The sequence below is a fragment of the Hydra vulgaris genome, chromosome 09, assembly GCF_038396675.1.
Source record: "Hydra vulgaris chromosome 09, alternate assembly HydraT2T_AEP".
Taxonomy (NCBI): Eukaryota; Metazoa; Cnidaria; class Hydrozoa; order Anthoathecata; family Hydridae; genus Hydra; species Hydra vulgaris.
Window position 1 is genome coordinate 18,518,944 of NC_088928.1, and position 20,897 is coordinate 18,539,840.

Consider the following 20,897-nt stretch of genomic DNA (forward strand, 5'->3'; position numbering starts at 1 on the left):
GATACACAAAATGTTGTCTTTTCAATCAGCTTTTACATATGATATTAGTACCGCTAGTACTGATAGTTAAGAAAGGGGAGGTTCTTGTTCAAAAACACAAGCATTTGCACTCGTTCCGGAGTTAAACGGCTTCTTTTCCGGTCGCAGATAAGACCCGCAGTACTAAACAACCGCTCCAAAAACACTGTACATAGAATTGTCCCTAAATATTTCTGTGCTAATTTTTTCATGTTAAGAAATTTGGATTTCCTCCAGGATTCAAAGACGTCCGCGTGACTTGCAAGTAGAGGTACTTTCAAGTACACTGCTACTTCGTCTGACATTGTGCAATGCGCAGTATAAATCTAAAACATTAAAACAATTCATATGCTTGCAATACTTAAAGTACAATACTAATATAGAAGCACAATACTTACTACAGAATTTGTGTTGATCAATTAGTTATATAATGACCAGACAGCACCTGGAGCAGTTGCGGTAGGTTCTTGATTTTCGGCAGCTTTAATTTCATGACCCTCGTCTATGTCCAATGCATTTAACTCGCCAAATAATAAATTAACAGCTTTCTTAGCCATTGTCCTGCTCCTAAAAATGTTGTTTTTAAATCTGGGATCTAGTATTGTTGCAAAAGCATATATAGGTTCATTCTCGCAATCTCCGTAACGTCAATGCAAAGATTGACACAGAGATTCTTTGAAATTTCTGTAGTCTTTGATGCGATCAATTGACATGTTAACTGCATTTATTATTGGGATGACTTCTTATGTGATCAATTTCGATGAACTTGCAGTAAGCGTGACCTCTTCAAACACTTTCAAAGCAGCAGCGAGAGGAACAAAACTATCCCAATCTCCGGTTGACAACTCCTTGGTTTGTTTTTGGGAAACGTGACGTTACCAACAATCGCATCTTTTTGTTCAATTAAATGGTTCAGCATGTGAAAGTTGTTATTCCATCTATTTTGCTCATCTTTGAGTTTTTTAAGTAGTCCCCAACGCTCAAGTGATTCATTCATAAAGTTAACAAGATTGGTTGTGGTGTGGGACTCATAAGGAAAAGGTACCATGTCAAGACAAATGTGAATTTGTTTAATATCTTCTGTGAGGAAATGTGCTGTAAGGCTCATCAAATCAACATTGGCTGTTGAGCTTAACATGTCAGTAGTTATACTAACATGATTAGCTTTTTTTGCCAAGAACTGAACTTTCTTTGATACCTTCTGATAAATGATAGGAATTTCAATAGTCGAGAAGTATTTTCTGCTTGGTATCGTATACCTTGGCTCCAAAAACTGTAGTGACCTGTGCATATTATTTCAGCAATAAGCCTTGTAATTTTTATTGCCTTCGGATCTGTAGATGTAAGAGGCCTGGTCTTTGCAAACCTTTGGTGTATTGTTGGTTGTTTAGTAGATGAAGATCTAGGCTTCATTTTTATAGAACTAATTGTAAAAGAAGAGCTTTTAGTATTGATCTCCGCATCCTCAGACTTAGGGTTGAGACTTGTGAATGCGGATGCGAGTGTAGTAGATCGAGGTTCCCTTGGTATAGGAGTTTCAAAAGCAGGGTTAGGACTGGATTTACAAGATGGTCCTGCGGTAGAGCTATCTTCGCATTATTAAAATCGATAACGCTAGCTTTATCATGTTTCTAATTTTTGATTTCAGATTTATGAAAGGTTTTTAAATGGTTTAGCATGTTCGATGTTGTGTATGACTGACAAACTCTGCCACCACCCCTGGATATAACAGTTTTGCAAAAGTTGCATATTGCAGAGTTAGTGTCATTTAAATTAATCACAAAATAGTTCTATAGCTCGCTTTTTTCACGTTTCGGCATGATAAGGACAATATATATATATATATATATATATATATATGTTTATATACTGAATTTAAAACAGCATTTATTATAATACATAATAATAATACTAACAATAATAATTATTATAATAAAACAAGGAAATAAGATTTTTATAATAATACTTACCGTTGGTAAATTGATTAAAATTGAAAAAAATAAATCAATTGAAATTTAGACTATAAACTTTTACTTTTATTTTCAACGTTTACTGTTGTTAAGATTTTCCTTTACAGTTACTTAACTTCAACGATGATATTAAATGCGAAAGTAAAGATTTAACGTAAATTAAACAAAAAAAATCTCATCGGCAAAGAGTGTTTATATTAACTTAAATTATCAAGAAAGTAACAATATAAGAAGTGAAGTCGTTAAAAAGTTTTTTAAAATGAATCGGAATCGTTAAAAAAAGTTGAGAATCGCGATTCTTACGATTCCTTAAGAATCAGTGGAATCGGGAAAATCGGAATCGGAATCGGCCCATCTCTAGTTAAAATCTCATTATCGGCATCAGAAATACACATGTCAGGCCTATTTATAAACCGCATTACTTTACTTACATAAAAAAGTACTCCACCGCCTCATTTTTTTGTTTTACGTTCTAAAGATACAGCATTAACACCTGGCAGGTGAAGATTCGAGTTGGATATAGCCTCGTCAGAACTACGCCATGTTTCTGTTAAGCATATAACGTTAAAAATATTTAAAGTTTCCTCAATATTATTCTTAAAATTTTCAAAATTCTTTTTTTAAAATGTATCACATTTAAGCAATCTCGCTCAAGAAATTCTTTTAGTTCATTGTTATAAAAATAAGAACAATTGTTTAACAAAGCACCTGCTTTACTAAAATAAATTGAATCAGTTTCATTGTTTATTGTTTGAAAAAAGTCAAAAGTATTAAACTCAAAATTGTTTGCATGTTTTGAGTCCATTTTTTAGTTTTCAAATATAGAAATAAAAGAATTTTGGTAAGAATTTAAGCTTAAGATAAACGTAAATGTTACATTCATTTAAAAATATCAAGTTAATAATTTAAAGAATAAAAAAATTGAAAATATCCCATAAAATAACAAGTATCAAAAAATAAAAAGTATAAGACTAATTTGGCGATTTTTTGCATTAACTTTCTTTTCTGCCCATTCACGAATGATAAGTTTGTCCTAGGAGATAAACGCATTTTTTCCTTGTTTTCTTTCTCTTAACATTTTATCTCTTAAATGTTTTCGTATTTGAACAGTTTCGTAACAGAAATCCTCGTTGATATAAATGTTCATTCCTTTAAGCCTTACAGATTTCTTCATTATATCAATCTTATCTTTATAGTTCAGGAGTTTTAAAATTATTGTTCTATTTTTTTTGGCATCTCTTGGTCCGGTTCTATGTGCTCGTTCAATTTTAACATTTTTGATTTCAAGCGTCTCCTCAAATAGTTTTGAAACTTTTAACTCCCAGCTTTCGTGTTCACTTTCTTTTATTCCAATTATCCTTAGGTTATTTCTTCTCGATCGATCTTCTATTTCCCTTAACTTGTTGTTTATTTTATTAACAGCGCTTTTATCTTTTACCTGACCATATACTTCTTTGTTTGCTCTTTTACTTTTTCAAACATTGATGCAACTATTTCATCGTTTGCATGAATTAATTTTTTAATATCATTTAACTCGTTTTCTAAGAACGATATCTTATGATTAGATAGTTCCATAGCTTTTGTAATACTAAAAAATTTTTGTGGAACTGTTTATAACGACTGTTTCAAGTTTATTAAATCTTTTGGTGATAATTTTTAAATTAGCAGTCGTAATTGCAGTAAAACTTTTTTCTAATTCTTTTAATAGCTTATGACTTTCTTCAACTATTGTGTTTTTTTGTTGTTCCAAAAGTAAGTAAGTTAATTGTTCTATACTTTCTATTGTAAGATCCATTTTTAAATTTATCTATTAAAATTGCCAAATTAAAATAAAAAAATGCTAAATTAAAGTGATAATTGGACAACTTAAACGCAAAAAGATGAAGAGTTTAACACGTGTTTTTTGAGGTTTTAAACTCAATTTTTGATGAGGCATGCTTCTATCAGTGGTTTCAGATTCCTTACCAAAGTTTACTATAATACTATACTACGTTTCCGTACGGTGAAACCGATTATATTTTAACTAGACCTTTTAGTATTTAAGTTGGCTAAATTTCACTTTAATTTGGCAATTTTTACTTCACAAATTAATGTGAAATTTACCAAACTGAAATAAAAAAATGCCAAATTAAAGTGAAAATAGTTGTAGAAGTAGATTAAGTTGGTCAGTTTTCATTTTAGTTTGGCATTTTTTAATTTTAATTTAGCAATTTTCACTAAAACTTGTAAAGTGAAGTTTGCCAAACTAAATTGAAAAAATGTCAAATAAAAGTGAAAATTGGCCAGTTTAAACGCAAAAAGGTTTACGGAAAACGCAAAAATTTCACGGAATGAAAACCATTGTTGGCACGTGTTATTATTTATTTTTTTGAAGGTTTTAAACAGGCAACAGAAACCAAACGTAGCTTTATTTGAGTTGTACCAGCTGGAAAGCGAGAAGCAGCAACATAGCTACAATTATATGCCAAGCCCCTTTACGATAAACTTTTGTCAGGGTCACAAATAACTATTTCCTCCCGATAAAAAAATGATACTAAAACAAGTATATAAAAAAATGATTATTCAAAGCTATTTCGTAAAAAGTCTTTCTTTCGAAAAAAATTCTCGAAAAAGCGCGTTTCAATGAACAGTGTCTTAGGCAAGCGTTGCATGCATGGGAAGCAACCAGTAGCATTACAAGAAATTATGTCCCCTGCTCTTATCCCCCCCCCCCACCAAAGCGTCATTATTGCCACTAACTTATTTTTGCTCAACAAAAATATAAAGTGAAAAATCAATTGTTATTTAGGAGCCCTTGCCCCTTTCAGCACTATAGCTCTCATGCGGCAGGGCCCCGTCTCTACGCTATTGGTATACCCGCATGTTGGCTATATTTACCATCTTATTATATTTGAATCAACCTTTATGATATACGTAAAAAAAAATTCTTTAACAATGCTCCACCTCAAACACTGACCACATATATCAGAGTAATACCTAAAGCATTACCCAAAAGCACCTACAAGCATGCGATGTTATTGAATACGCTGATTCAAAGTTTATGTTAAATCGACATGAAATAACTGTTTTTTGAAGAAGTTAGCAATATAACTTACATTTTACTTACTTACAATTCACAAATAAAGTAAAGTAAACAATTTCAAAGAAAAAATTTACTTTTATTTGGAATTGTAAATAACGATTTTTTTTAAATTACTTTTATGTAAGTTGTCTTTGCTAATTAGTTACTTTTACACATGAAAGTAATTTCTTTTTACGATGTATTTTTGTAAAGTAAGTGTTATGTTTTTAAACATTATATTTACATTTATTATTTAAGATTAATTCAAAAGTAACTTTAACATATAAAAAATACATTATATTTCAATGTAAATATTTTACGTAACTATAATCAAAATAACTTTTCAAAGTAAATTACTATACGCTACATACCATTAGGGGTTGCCCATGAAGTACGTACGCTTTTATTTTGACCTCCCTGCATTTTACGGTACCAAAGGGCGGTTTTAGGGAGGTGGAGGATACTCAAAAATGCATACGCTTTTTTGAATACCCTCTATCTTCCTAAAAGTATGTACTCTTTTAACCTACCTACCTAACATATTTATAATATTTTTTTTTAATTTAGTGTCTTGTTACTTTTATTATTGACCACCTGCTCCCCATCTCATATAGACCATTTACAGACCCCGTCTATCCGAGCGTACGTACACTATAAACAATCCCTTCAATGTAAATTACATTTTTAAGTTAAGTCTTTTAATGCAAATTACTTTTACCTAAAAATAACTTACTTTTTCAAGTAACAGTTACGCATTTAAATAACTAAACTTATGTAATTAAGTTTTACATGTTATATAACTTTATGTAAAAATAAAAGAATTACCTTTAAATGTAAATAAATTATATATTTTAATTTGAGTTATGTAAAGTAATTTAAGTTTAAAAGTAATTTGCGTTTTTACATCAAAATAAGTAAAAGAGCTAAATAAGTAAAAGAGCCATATACGCTACTAAATATAAGTTTTTAAAAAACCAAACCACCGTCATAATCTGTGCATAGAATAATGATTAACAGTGTCGCTTTTATTAGATTTTATTCGCTTTTATTTTATTTTCAATATCCAATTTTCTTAAAGTGCAATTAAAGCCAAAAACAATGAAAACCAAACTACATGAATTGGTCAAGCACGTCTAACTATCTTCGCAGAAAATACTCTGAATATAGCTGTTTATTTGTTTTTGAAATCTGATACGTACCAGTATTGCAAAGAAAACAAAATGCATAAGAACAAAGTAAATGGCAAAAAAAAGAGCAAAGTCACAGTTCTTATGATAACTGTTTAACATAAAAGTAAAATAACCGAGCGCATATAACGGAACAGTTTACCATTGTTTTGCACCAAAAGTTTTATCATAAAATACAAAAAGATTTCATTCAAAATTTCTTTAAATAGTAGAATAATTTATTTAACATATACCTTATATAACTATGTGGTGCAATTTTTTTTGTTTTGCACAAATTTCGAGATCAATTTTTTATTTAGGAGTGCCATTTTTTAATGAAGATAAAATCCATATAATGAAGGTAAAATCCATACAAGTACAGAAAACATGATTTAACATAAAACTAGTTTAAGTTAAAACATGTTTCTTTTAAAACAGTATTTAGTGTGAAATGGGTATTTGGGTGTTTATGGGTAAATGAGTAGAGCAGTCGTGGCACAGTGGTAACGCACTTGCCTCAGACGCAAACCCAGTGACACGGTACGTTTTTAAAAAGTTTTTTAGACGTTTTTATAAAGTTTAAACCTAATAAAAACGTCTACAGAACGTTTTAAAAACGTACTGTGCCCACTGGGAAGGATTCGTGACTCAAACCCCACTTCTTCGGGCAATATTTACGACATAGGTTAGGAAAGATGCCTGAACTTTCTATTAAATGCTCATCCGGGGTGCTCTATGATAAAACCGTAAGGACTTCTTGAAGCACCTTAAAAATATAAATAAATAAATAACTTATACAAACTTAAACAAACCTGATCATAGAGTTCTCTTTCTAACAATTTAACCAAGTTCGGCGCAATATCTTTTTTTTGAGTAACATCTGTATTAGCTTCATTTGAAATGGAACTTTTTGAGTAATAAGATAGCAAGCGAATCCATCTATCACCAATAAATTTATAACATTGATCTTTGTATCGATCTTCAGAAATACCGGTTGATTCAGCATATATTTTGACAATTCCGTTTGTCGTTTTTGCGCCTTTAAAAATAACTTTAACTTCGTCTATCCGTACTCGTTCATGTCCAATAAAATAAGACGAATCAATGTCTACTTTATAAACAAACTGCTTATTCTTTTTGACATTTTCAATAGGGTTGTTTATACAATTGTCGAGTAAATCATTAGCTATTTTTCGTTCCTTCAATTTTTCTAAATCTTCATTATCAATATGCTTTTTAGTTAAAATGGTATTTTCTTTTAACTTTTTATAATCTAAATGAGGTATCAGACATTCTTTAACACTTTCATACATCTCTTCTACAGCTCTATAAATAAATGTAATTTTATTATTTTTTTGTAAATTTAAAGCAAACAAAAAATTAACGTACTTTAATTCAAAAAACTCTTAATAATAAATAAATAGGCTTATTAATAAACAAAGTTTATCATTTTGTTTGACACAATTTTCTAGTTTTTACTGCTTTATGTTACCCGTTTCTAAATTATCGATAATAAAATATTCAATTTCTGTAAATTTTTCTATTTAACCCAGTAAACACAGATCGGTTTAGAAATGGTCAATATTTAGTCAAAATTGGTCGGAATATGGATGAAACGTTTTGCGACCTATTATTGACATAAAATCGACGCTTGATGTTAAATGCATATTTCAAACTTTTTTATATACACGTTTACTAAACGTCGATCTAACGTTTAAAATACTGACTCACATTAGTCAATATTGTAAACCTATAATCAAGCTTTATTAAACGTAAGCATTTATAGATTTAAAATCTACGCTTTTAATCTTTTTATATATACGTTTATTAAACGTTTACATTACTGACTAATATAAGTCGTTATTCTAGACGTCTGACAGACGTTTAATAAACGTTTATTATATTATAATATAGTGTTATAGGCATTGGTCAGAAGACTCACATAACAGCTTAAGTAACTCGGTTTAAATAAGCATAAATAAAACGAAATAAAAAACTTATTAAAAAACTGATTTTTATTGGCTAAATAGTTAAATTAGACTTGAATACGTTTTCAAGATTCACTTCCTTTCAACAACTGAAAGCAAAAAGACTTATAAATAAATAACAAAAAAATGTCAGGTGCATCATTTTAATTCATGGAATTTAAAAGCTCTTATCGCGACAATCTACTTTCTAAATGCAACAAGTCAATCGACTCCGATGTTTTAGCAATTATTGATGGCGACATTGACACAGTTAAAAAATATGAGTTGCTGGTCTCTCATTTTGAAAGTCCTTCAGCAAAAACTTTTTTCGTAAGTTTTTTAAACAGTTTAAATTTATTTTTTAAATGCGTATAATTGTGTAACAGTTAGTATTCATTTTTACAATAATTAAGAGGTTTCATAATTAATTAATATTTAATAACTAAACATTTATTCCACTTAGAAAATCCTTTATATGTAAGGTTGTTCTCTGTAATACCATTATTGATTTATGAATGTACATTTAAAATGTTAACTATTTTATCCTAGTTTTTTGTGGTTACAAATCAGATTACAAAATCAGACGATCATGATACGAATGTAGAAGATGATGTTGCACAAACAGGTGCATTTTGAACAAGCGGTTGACGGTATTTTACTGAGATTTTTAATAATCCATAAACCAGAGAAGACAGTGCTTCAAAATATTTGTTTTTGAGTTTAATAATTCTATTAGTAATCTTTGACTTAATCTTAATGTAAACTTTTATTTTCTGCTAATGAGAATAAATTTTAAAAAGCATGTGATGAAAATTGTTACTATAAAATTTCTACTGCAAAAAGCTTAATCATTTAATTTTTTTTTAATTATCGAAACAAAAACTAGTATAAGAAATGTACCAGAAAAAATCTGCGCGTGTTCCAAAATGGTGTTTACGGAAAGCGTGCATCATTTTAAATAGCTAATTGTTTTAAAATATCATTGTAGAAGTGTTATTCAAAATATAAACAACTCTGTTATCAAAACAATTACTTTAATTTGAATTGTTATCAAATCAGTTCCTCGTCGTGAAGAATAGCAAGAAAATGTCGCAATTCATTGTTCAAAGCTGCTCTATAAAAAATTATATGCCAAAAAAACTTGTTTGATTATTGAAGATGAAACTTATTGTGCTGCATATCCAGGACACCAATATTATTCAGCAAGAAACTGATTTCCGATTTCAAATGCATCGAAATGCAAAAGTTTCCTAAAAAAGTCTTAGTTTGGCAAGCAATTTGTAAATGTGTTGAAAGAAGCTCTTGTTTTGTGACTACAGGAACAATTAACACCAAAGTAAACATAAAAGAATGCCTCAAGAAACGGGTTTTGGCGTTTTTAAGACCACACACGGGTAACGCGTTATTTAGCCCCCATTTAGCTTTGTGTAACTACTCTGGGAAAACTTAAGCTGAATTAGAAAACATAAAGTAGATTTCGTTAAGAAACACTGCAGTCCACCAGGTTGTCCCAAACTACGTCCTAACGAAAAATATTGGGCTCTCGTCAAAAGAAAACTAAGGTTCAATGTAAGAGAAATCAAAAACATTAAAGACTTAAAATATAAATGGATTAGAGCTACCAATAAAGTCCAGCCGAAGACTGTGCAAAAGCTGATGTCGAGTCTAAAACGCAAAGTGCGTGCGTTCTCACATAAAAAACTTCACAAACTTTCTTAAGTGAAATTAAATGAAATTAACACATGTACTTTAAAGATATATATTACATTCAATATCGACATACAGTAGTTCATTAAATAACCTTTAAGATGTCCGCGCAGATTTTTTCTGGCACATGTCTTAGTGCACAAATATTTTTCTTTAAAACCCCAGATGTTTTTACGTTTAAAGGTCACCCATAAATAATGTCAGAAAATATAGAGGAGGAGGGGGATGTGTAAAAGGAAGTGCTGGAAAGTTTGACACTAACTTACAATAAGGAGGGGGTTGTTGAGGCGAAAATGATGTTAATTTAAATATTTCTGTTTAGTTTTAATGAACAGATTTTTACGGTATTTACATCTACTAAATACTAGAGAAATAATGTTTTGTTTGTGGGAAAATTAATATTAAATGCGGGAAATTTGATATTATATTTTATTACATTATTTATAATATAATATCATAAATTAGTATAATAAGTTTCCCAGAGACAATAAATAAAAACTATTAACGTAAAAAAAAAATTACTATCGTTTTACTAATATATTACCATATGACTGCGAATCAAATTATGTTAGAAATATTAATTCTTTGTATATAAAATTCACAATCGTTATTCGCTCCCTAGCGGATTATAAAATGTGGTTCGAAGTAAACTCATAAAAGTAAACTCATAAATTTGTCTTTTTTTGAAATTAAACTGTCGTTATTTCAAATACGAAACTCTAATTGCGCTCTAGTTGATTGTAAAACGTGATGCAATGCAAACACATAAAGTCTATTGAAAATTCGAAACGCTAATTTCTCACTAGCGGGTTGAAGAAACTCTTTTAAAAAGCTTGCGCTAACAATGAGCAAAATCATTATTCTGATTGTGATGTAAACAATACTAGTAAATCAATATTAAAGTATGGATAAAACCGCATTACTTAACTTATTGATGGTCTCGTATGGAAATGCTCATCCCAATAAAAAAAAGACTTATATCCAGAAAGAAGTCCATAGCATATGGAATTTATTGAAAAAAAGAGAAACTGGTGCATAAGGATCTTGAATCAAAAGTGATGTATTTAATCAATTTATTTAATGAAAAGGCAATGAAGTTCAAGAGCAAGCAATTATCATTTTGGGCCAATACTCCAAAACAGTCTGCCCCCACGTATACTCCACTTGAATTTGACAAGAGTTCCTCACAGTTTGTTGAGCCCACCAATGAGCGATCTGTTATTGATGATCAACAAAGTGCATTAACTTTGAGTTTGTTGACCACGAAAAATCAAAAAAATGCAAGAACAGTGGCTCAAGATCGACTCAATTCTGAGATTTAAATTGTGAAGTTGCTGGACTGAAGAATAGAAAGAGAAGTGGATTCATTGCTGAAGCTGAAGAGGATGATTTGAAAAAGAAAAAGAATAAACTAGCTCATCTATGTAAAGAACTGGCCAAAAAAAAGTATGATCAAGCTCAACAGAAGAAAACTAGAGAACTGATAAAAGCTAGAATGGAGGAAATCTGCTTGGAGCATCCAGAAGTCAAAGAAAAACTAAAAGACAGAAAGAAACCTGGTCAACCGTCATTGGAAGTAGATCAACCTCTTCTTTAAAAGGCGATTATGGATATTGCTCTCCATGGTCCGTCCGTTGATGAAAGACGTCGGTCAGAGGTTCTTCGGGTAATGATAGTTTAGCTATGTTTGTTAATATTGTATTTGTTAGAACTTTACTCTTAATTAGTACTTGCACTATTGTAAATACCCTTAAAATGTTAATAACTAGTTTCAAGATTTGATTTGAATATAATTTACGAAATAAATCCCGTTTTCTGTAAAAAAGTTAATTATATCCAAATGTATTTCTTTATTATTTAGAGCATTAAAACTCTCGATAAATTGGCATCCGAAATGAACAAAGTTGGATTTGCAATCAACAAGAGCGCTCTCTATACTCGTCTACTTCCGAAAATTTACGGAACATTAGAAGACAAAAGGCACGTCAAAACATTGACTGTTCAGTAGAAGACAAAAGGCACGTCAAAAGATTGATCAGTCCTCAGACTATATAACATGTGGAAAAAGTTTGTTCTATTTTAGGGCCAGATGAAGTGTTTTTCATTAGCCAAGACGACAAGGCTAGAGTGTCAATTGGAATCACAGCGGCAAAAAAACAGCATTTGGAGTACCGGGTAACTCTCCCGGACCACGACTGGGTCGTGGATGCTAAACACACGCTTATACCATCTGTATACGCTGGAATTGCGATCAAAAAAGATGGTCTCGGAAAAAACAGATGCTGTTACTTATTCTGGACCTACCTACATTGTTGTTCGATCAGGAAAACACGCATCCTCGACCGCCTTCGCTCATGAATTAGACTTTCAGCGGCTCTTGGATATCAAAGAATTTGACTCTATTACCAGAGATCCTCAAACTAATATGGTTAAGCCTATCGTTGTGTTTAGCGTCGATGGAGGACCCGACGAAAATCCCAGATACCAGAAAGTAATGGAATTTGGGATTCACCATTTATTGAAGAGTAACCTTGACGCTCTTTTCATCATGACAAATGCTCCAGGCCAGTGTATTCAACAGAGCTGAGCGACGAATGACACCTCTAAGTAAAGAACTATCTGAGGTGATTCTTCCGCACGAACATTACGGAACTCATCTTGATTCTCAAGGTAATTACATTGAAAAAGTTAATTTGTAAAAATATTAGTATAATTTTTAATCTATAATAACCAACATATCTTTTTAAATCAGACACGACACTATATGAAAATTTAGAAAAACAGAACTTTGGTTTTGCTGGACAGGCTTTGGCTGATATTTGGTCTTATCTACAAATTGACGGTTAGAGCTAGAGTCAGGGAGCCTTTTATTACAAGATCAACGTTGGATTGCTGATCATCTTCGTACAAGTCAATATTTTACTCAAATTGTGAAGTGTGAAAATCGTTCTTGTTGTCGGACTATTAGAAGCTCTTACTTTACTCTAATTAGAGCAAGATTTCTTCTGCCACCTGTCCCTGTCAACCAAACGAGAGACGGGCTCAAAGCAGTAGATGTCTCAGAAGGAGCAAAAGAATTGTTTCCATCATCCGTATTTATGCTCATTGCATCAAACATTGAAAGTGTTCTTCCTCGTACTGCCAAAGGATTTCCAATTTTGCGGTATGATGCATTTTGTCCATCAATTCAGTCTAGCCTAGCTGATAGAATCTGTAAAAAGTGCAATATCTACTTTGCCTCTCAAGCTATGTTAAAAAATCACGCTTCTTTCCATTCTTCTGATATAACATTCCTTCTAATCAAAAGGGTTTAACCTGTTCCTATCGCTGCCAAGCGTCAGACAGAATTTTTGGCAGTCATCGCCTTGCAGAAGAGCTCGGAAACTGCTGAATGGTTAGATGCAAATGAAGTTGACGCAACAAATTTGATTGTAGCTCAAGAATACGATATCCTTTTAGAGCGCGGAGAGCATTCCCTACCTATTGTTTCAATTGATGATCACTTCAACAACCTATGGGAAGATTATTTCAAAAACATATAATACTATTTGCAAAAAGGGGAGGAGGAGTCGAAAAATTGAGAAAAAACACTGACATTATTTATGGATGACCCTTTAATAGACGTTTGTGTGTTAACTGAGAAATTATTAAAGTTTTTTTAAATCATTTTTTTTAGCCTTTTCTAAATTTCTCTTGGAAAGGTAATAATTTTGATGTTTATTAATTATATATTGTGTATTATCATATAATAAATTTTGCAAATAAATGGCACTAATGCTCATTTGTGCGTGTTTGCGCAGAACTTGCGGTACCCATTAAACGAGTTAATGGCGAGAAAGAGTCTCTCGGCACTTTTTTATAATATAAAAATTGTGAACAAAGTTGTATAAAAATATTTAAATTATGCTAATTGAAATTATGTTAAAGTTTATTTTAAGCTTCCCTATTTTTTTTTAAAAGTTGTTTAAAGTTTTTTAAATTAAGTTCGCGTAAGGAAAAGGGAATCTAACTTTTTATTATTCTGTTCTTATTTTAAATTTTTTAAAATTACGTTTCGTCATATATAAAAAATTTACAATGTTCTTGTTTTACAAGTTTTAGAACGAGACAGAAGTCGTTAACCCTCTACTCGTTAAAAAAATATAGCCAGACGTCTAAAACACGTATTATTACGTACTTTATACATTTTAAACGCATCTTGTATCCACAGATAGCAACTACCCAGCAAGCAAACAATGTTGTGATAACGTGTAAGCAAATTTGAAGTTTTTAACGTTGGAATATTCAAGTTTGCCTCAACGTTAATTTACCCTCGATAAAGTAACGTTGAACAACACGACTTTTTTCAACGTCATAGTGATGTAGAAAGTATAAAGTTGGACATTTCCACGTCATTTCCACGTTGATTTATAGTCAATAAACTAACGTTGATTATTCAACATTAAAACGACGTGTCTTTTTTATATCTATTTGATATCGAGGCAGATTATTATACGTTTTTTAAAAAATAAAAATGGCTTTTCGCCGAAGTAATGGCTTTTTAGTTGTATGTTATTTAAAAGTAATAATATTTAAAAATTATTCATAACATCATACAATATTTTACTTGACATTTGTAAATAGCTATTTACAAATTATCATAAGTATATTTTAGACTTATGGATAACAATTAATAAAAGTTTTTTTTGCTTTATAATTTCATTTTTTATTTTGTTTGCAGAACGTTGTCATGACTTAATGCAATTTTAATGTTATTAGTAATAATTCTTGAGCAGAATCCGTGTTTTGTAATGTGAAACTGTTTTACATAGCTTTAATTACAAATTGACATATTTTTTGTTTGTAATCAAACCTAAAAGTGCTGGTAAAATAATCAATAAATTAATAAAAAGAGAACTCAAATTGATATTGATATTTATATATGATATATATTAATTGTTTTATATTAAAGGTGCATCAATGTCTACTTTTAGCAGATGCCGATTGGTACAAGCCGATAATGCATTGGCATTAGCCCTAAATTTGAATTTGTACTATTTTCGATTTTTATAAATAGGTAATGGAGCCTCTTATGATAAAAAATTGTTCAAAAAGTATTTTGAAATGTTTAGTGGTTGCAGATACGTCTATGGATTTTCTTTTATTGAATATATATATATATATATATATATATATATATATATATACATATAAATATATATATATATATATATATATATATATATACATATATATATATATATATATATATAATATATATATATATATATATATATATATTTATATTTATATAAATAAAAGTTTAATTGTTATTACTATATTTATTTATTTGTAATAATAAAAGTATTGTTGCTACGGGTTTTGAAATCAAGTTTATACAAAGTATGCAATAAAAACATTTTTATTCTAACACTCTATAATGAACATTGTTACTCAGCAGTTGCTCCTTGTTTATTGACTCGATTTCTACGCATACATAGCGCATGAGCACGCTTTATTGCTATCATGTGCTCTTAACAAGTTTACTAATAGTCTGTGCTACAGCCAATTTTTGTAATATCTTATTTTAATAAAAAGTGCAATTGTTCTTTCAAAAAGAAAAGAACCTTCTAAAAGACTATACCAAAATAAGAAATCAAAGTTTCATGGAAACTGATACGAAAAGGTCTGCAAAAGTAATAAAAACACTGCTATACCTTTAGAGCTTTATGAGCTTTACCTTACTTAAAAAGCAACAATGGTTCTTAAATGCCCATTGTACAGAGTTAGCTAATTTGCAGTTTGATTCTTCAAAAAAATATGGCCTATGCATCGGACTAAAAATTTGTTGCAGTGGTTGTGAATGGAAAACGGTTTTTTTTTCACCTGCTAAAATGGATAAAAAGAAAGATTGTGTTGGACTTGAACGCTTTGACATAAACACTCATATAGTAATTGCATTTCGTGAAATGGGTAAGGGATTTTCAGCAATAGAAACTTTTTGCGGAATTATGAACATGCAACCTCCAATGAATAAAAACTGCTATAATGACACATTGCACATACTGTTGGATGTATATCAAATTTTGGTTGATAAAAGCCTGACAAATGCAGCAAAAGAATTACTATTAATCAATAAAACATCTACAGATATAACTTGTGGGTTTGATGGATCGTGACAAAAACGTTGATACATCTCAAACAATGGATTTGTAACAGCTGTTGCTGTAGAAAATGATAAATGTATTGATTTCGAAATAGAAACAATAACTTGTAAGTTTTTAAAAATACACACATCATGAAGAATATAACAAGTTTCACTCCTTACATTATCAAAAGTGCAAAATCAGTCATACCGGTTCAGCTTCCTTTATGAAATCAAGTGGTATAATAAAAATATTTTTGCGTTATGAAAAAAAAAAAACAATTTAAGATATACATATTTCTAGGAGATGGAGATAGCAATTCATATGTTAATGTTGTTTTGGTAAAACTTTATGGAGATATTGAAATAAAAAAAGCAGATAGCAAAAAGTTTGGAGGAGTAGGTCGCTTAACTGAAAATGTAATAAATACACTGCAAAATTATTATGGCAAGGCAATGAGGCAAAACGTTGAAAATTTATATAGAATGAAAAAGAGTGTTGCAGCTGTACTTTTTTACTGTTCTGAAAGTTGTGATGACGAAACACGTCATCAGTTTTGCTTGCGTACCAAAGATTCTTGGTGCAAATTCCAGGCTGATAAACTGACTGGAAAAATGTCATATAAAGAAAATATTTGTATTACTGCGGCTGTCTGCGATGCCATCAAACCAATATTTATATTCTGGTAAACTTCTTGAAAAATGTTTACATGGAAAAACGTAGAACCCCAATGAATCTTTAAACCAGTTGATATGGAAGAGATGTCCAAAAGATGTATTTATTGAAAGAACTGCCCTATGTATAGGAGTAGCGTCAGCTGTGCTAAATTTTAATGATGGGCCAATGTTTTTAAATAAGTTGTTTAATGAACTTGGAATGGAGTTTGGTATAAATGCGCAAAATTACTGTTTACGTAAGGACAATAAACGAATCATTAAAGCAAAAATATAATGTAGTTCTAAAGCAAAATCAAGAAGAAAAATTTTAAGAGCAATAAAGGAAGGTTTTAGTGACCAAAATGAAGAACTGGAAGGTGTACCGTATAAAAGTGGAGAATTTTGAACTATTTTTATCTTTTTTTTTTTTTTTAAATGTTTTTTTCTTAAAATCGCGTTTTTGGGTCTGGCGACGGGGATATTTTTAAAAACCAATAATCAAATTGACTTAAAATTTGGCACACATACTCACTACATTAGTATCTACAACATACACTAGAATAATTTGCACTGCTTCTCTCATTCAGTAATTTTTAATGATTTTTTTATCAACTACCCCCAAAATTGCATAAACTTACACAAATCAAAAATTTTTTATTTTTTTTGACCATATTAAAACATTTTGGTCCATGACACAATGCCACATACAGTATAAGACAAAAAGTTTGCAACCAACATCGAACAATGCTAAAAAGTGTTCCTAATTTTACATGTCATAAAAACGAAACGAACTATACTACCACAGCAAACATTTCAGGAGTGTCTGGAGTCGTAGCATGCCATGACATGAGCAATCAGCTGACAGGTGACAGCACACAGGCAGAATTTTGTTGACAAGTGCCATTTTGCAGCGGACAAAACAAGTGCAACTTTTTTGGTTTGTTTCATTTTCTTAAGTCTGGTCCGTGTCAACGTCACGGAAGTTTTTTAATAATTAAAGGAAGTATCCAGAAGTTTCCAGAAGCATGCAGAAGTTTCCAGAAGTTTCCAGAAGAAGCATCTGGAAGCATCTAGTAGCAACCAGAAATATCCGGTAACATTCAGAAGCATCCAAACGCATCCAGAAGCATCGAAAAGAAGCATCTAGAATCTTCCAGAACAGGTTCACACAGTCTTCCAGAACAGGTTCCGACAGTCTTGGATTGGAACTAAGAAAGAAAATTATTGGCGACTACGTAAGTGGAATGTCACAAAAAAGTATTTGTGAAAAATATCGCGTGAAAAAATGGACCGTATCAAGACTATGTTCCATATATCGTTCTACAACGAAGGAGGAAGACCGCGTTCCACCACTTCTAGATAGGATTCTATGATCGTCAGATCCGTCATGACGGATCCCTGGATATCATCAGTCGAGATACAAAAGCAATTTGAGCTGCCTGTATTGGACCGAACAATCAGACGACGTGCTGTTTTCACTAAAAAACCAGAAGAAAAGACTCCTGTTTGCTACAACTCATATTTAATAGAATGTGCAGAAATGGCAAACTGTCCTGTTCAGTGATGAATCGAAGTTCAACATCATTGGGAGCGATGGCATTTGCCGTGTACGTCGACCGGCCGGAAAACGCCTCGATTTACGTTACTGCCATAAGACCGTGAAGCATGCTGGAGGCAATGTAATGGTATGGGGGTGTTTTTCTAGTAACGGTCTAGGTCCAATACATCGAAAAGATGGAATAATGGACCGTTTCATGTATAAAAATATCCTGAAAGATGTTATGTCACCTCATGCTGAATGGAATATGTTAATAAAATGGATTTTTTAGCAAGACAACGATCTGAAACAAACTGCAAAAGTAGTCAAGCAGTGGTTTCAAGACAACCACCTATCGACAACCTGTGGGAGATCGTCAACCGCAGAATTGATTGTGAAGGTGTTCGTAATAAGGATCAACTGTTTGAACAAATCCAAAAGGCCTGGACAGCGGTTCCACAAAGTTTCATTGATCACCTAATCGAATCTATGCCTCGAAAATGCAAGACTGTGATCAACAACAAAGGATTCGCCACGAAATATTGATAGCGAAATACAGCTTGGTCAACATTTTGTCGAGTTGCACTTGTTTTGTCCAGAAAGAAATCAACTTTTTTTAATTCTTTTGATTAATTTATTAATTTTCGTGTACAAATAATGAACTTTGTAATGAATAAAACTTGAAGAACTTTGTCTCTGCACAGTTACATATTTATTTCTCTAAATTGAAAAAATGCAGTACTTTTATATAAAGAAACTAAATTAGCATTATTTGGTTGCACTCGTTTTGTCCGATACTGTATGTAATATCACCAGCCAAAATTTCAATATAAAATATATAATGGTTCATGAAAAATCTCTGTCGCCCTCTACCCCATTTTTCGGACCTTTCAAGTCAAAAAAATTTTTTTTTTTGTTTTTGCTCATTGATGTTATATTACACATTGTAGAAATTTTTTTTGGTAAAAATTGTTTGATTTTTTTTTCTAATTAATATACTACCACCTTAAACAATATAGAAAATAAATCAGTCAACATGAAAATTTTACTCTTCAAGTATTTATATGAAATAATATAAATTGAAAATTTTCTTTCCTCTTTTCTCTTCAGTTTTGTTTGCTTGACTTGATTTGAATATTTTTGGGTTTATTTTCCAAAATCGATTATGCGCTATTATGCAAAAACAACAGACGAAGAAACTCGTTCATAATTAGCCTCCTGCTTGAAGTATGCACCTCATCTTTTAAATGGAGGTAAACGGAAATCCTATAAGCACAAAAAAGAAGATGAAGAAGTTAATAAAAGAAGGTGATAAAGAATATCAAATAGATGATTAAAAGTGTCATCTTTCAAAAACGTCTAAAAAACGTAATTTATGTTCAACGTTGTTCTTTTTGATATTGAACCAAGGTTGATATTTCAATGCCGCTTTCTTTATTCTAATTCAACACTTAAACCAACGTCGGTTCAACGTTAATTTATTTCAACGTTAATTTGTTTCCAAATTAACAATTTAATCAACGACCTTAAACGTGTTTTCAAAGTTAAGTCAACATTAAAATGCTTGCTGGGAAATATCAATTGCATTCCATGGGTGATCTCTCGTCAGCCAATGAACTATATTATTTACCACCTTTATACAGTATATGTGACAACTGTGCCAAAGCATTCTAAATAATTTTCATATCAGGATATCCAGCTAGTCACTTTAATATTTCAATTTTACTGTTGCTGAAATAATCCTTAACTATCTTAGCTATATGAAAGCTAGAACTATCTTGCTAAAAACCAAAACTTTAACCACCAATGACAAATGATTCATATCGTTAAAATTCTTCGACAATAAAAAGATAACCTTTAGCCTTCATTTTTCCGCCAGTTCCAAAATGAATTTCTGGTTTACCCAATCTCACACCAAATTATAACACCACCACCACCCATTTGACGTCGTTGCTTTACTGTTGTATTACTGGTTTTTTACGCAAATTGTGATAATAATAATTCTATCTATCCGGCCCATTAAAATAAAATTGTTTTTCTTCAGAAAATACCACTTGTTGACACTCTTCTTTCCATGCTAAGTTCAGGTATTACCTTTTTCCAAATATTTTCTGAACTCTGAATATTTTTCTTAACTTTAAGCTTTTCCGGATATTTAAAACATTTTCCATACATACAAGTTAAGGCATATATTTTTGTAATATATTTGTTTTTTGAGCTTTTTTACTCATCACTCGTACAAGTATACTCGACTCTACCATATATCTTTATTTGCTTTAAATAAACATTTTTATCTTCAGAATGCAACCAAAGTCCATCTCCTTTTGTTATATCTAATAACCATCAAAAGTACCTGGTTTTTTGATTTTTGTTTGTCTCTTTTTAATTAATTTTTTTTTTTATACTCTCGGCACCGATCTTTTGTCTATTGTTGAAAAATTCAAACTATTTTTTTTTTAATTGTCGTTATTTTGTATTGGTTAATTATTTGACGATTTGTTGGCATTTTATATATTGTTCCTAATGATTCTTGAGATTGACTCTTACGTATTTTTTTACTTTTCTCAAAGTGAATCAAATTCTTTTTCCATACGTCTCTTGATATTTTGGTTGCGGTAGAACTTTTCTTTGACATATTGAATGGTTGTGTACGAACTGAACTTGTAGTGCCTTATAAAATTTATTACTTG

At 30.9% G+C, this 20,897-nt stretch overlaps 1 protein-coding gene across 1 annotated transcript in view; it reads right to left on the bottom strand.

The window, feature by feature from the left end:
* Positions 1-20,897, bottom strand: part of LOC136084618 (uncharacterized) — a 68,045-nt gene that overhangs the window by 18,947 nt on the left and 28,201 nt on the right. The window contains exon 2 of the mRNA XM_065804939.1: positions 7,028-7,541. Coding sequence (XP_065661011.1) covers positions 7,028-7,541 — 514 coding nt within the window. The remainder of the gene's footprint in view (positions 1-7,027; positions 7,542-20,897) is intronic.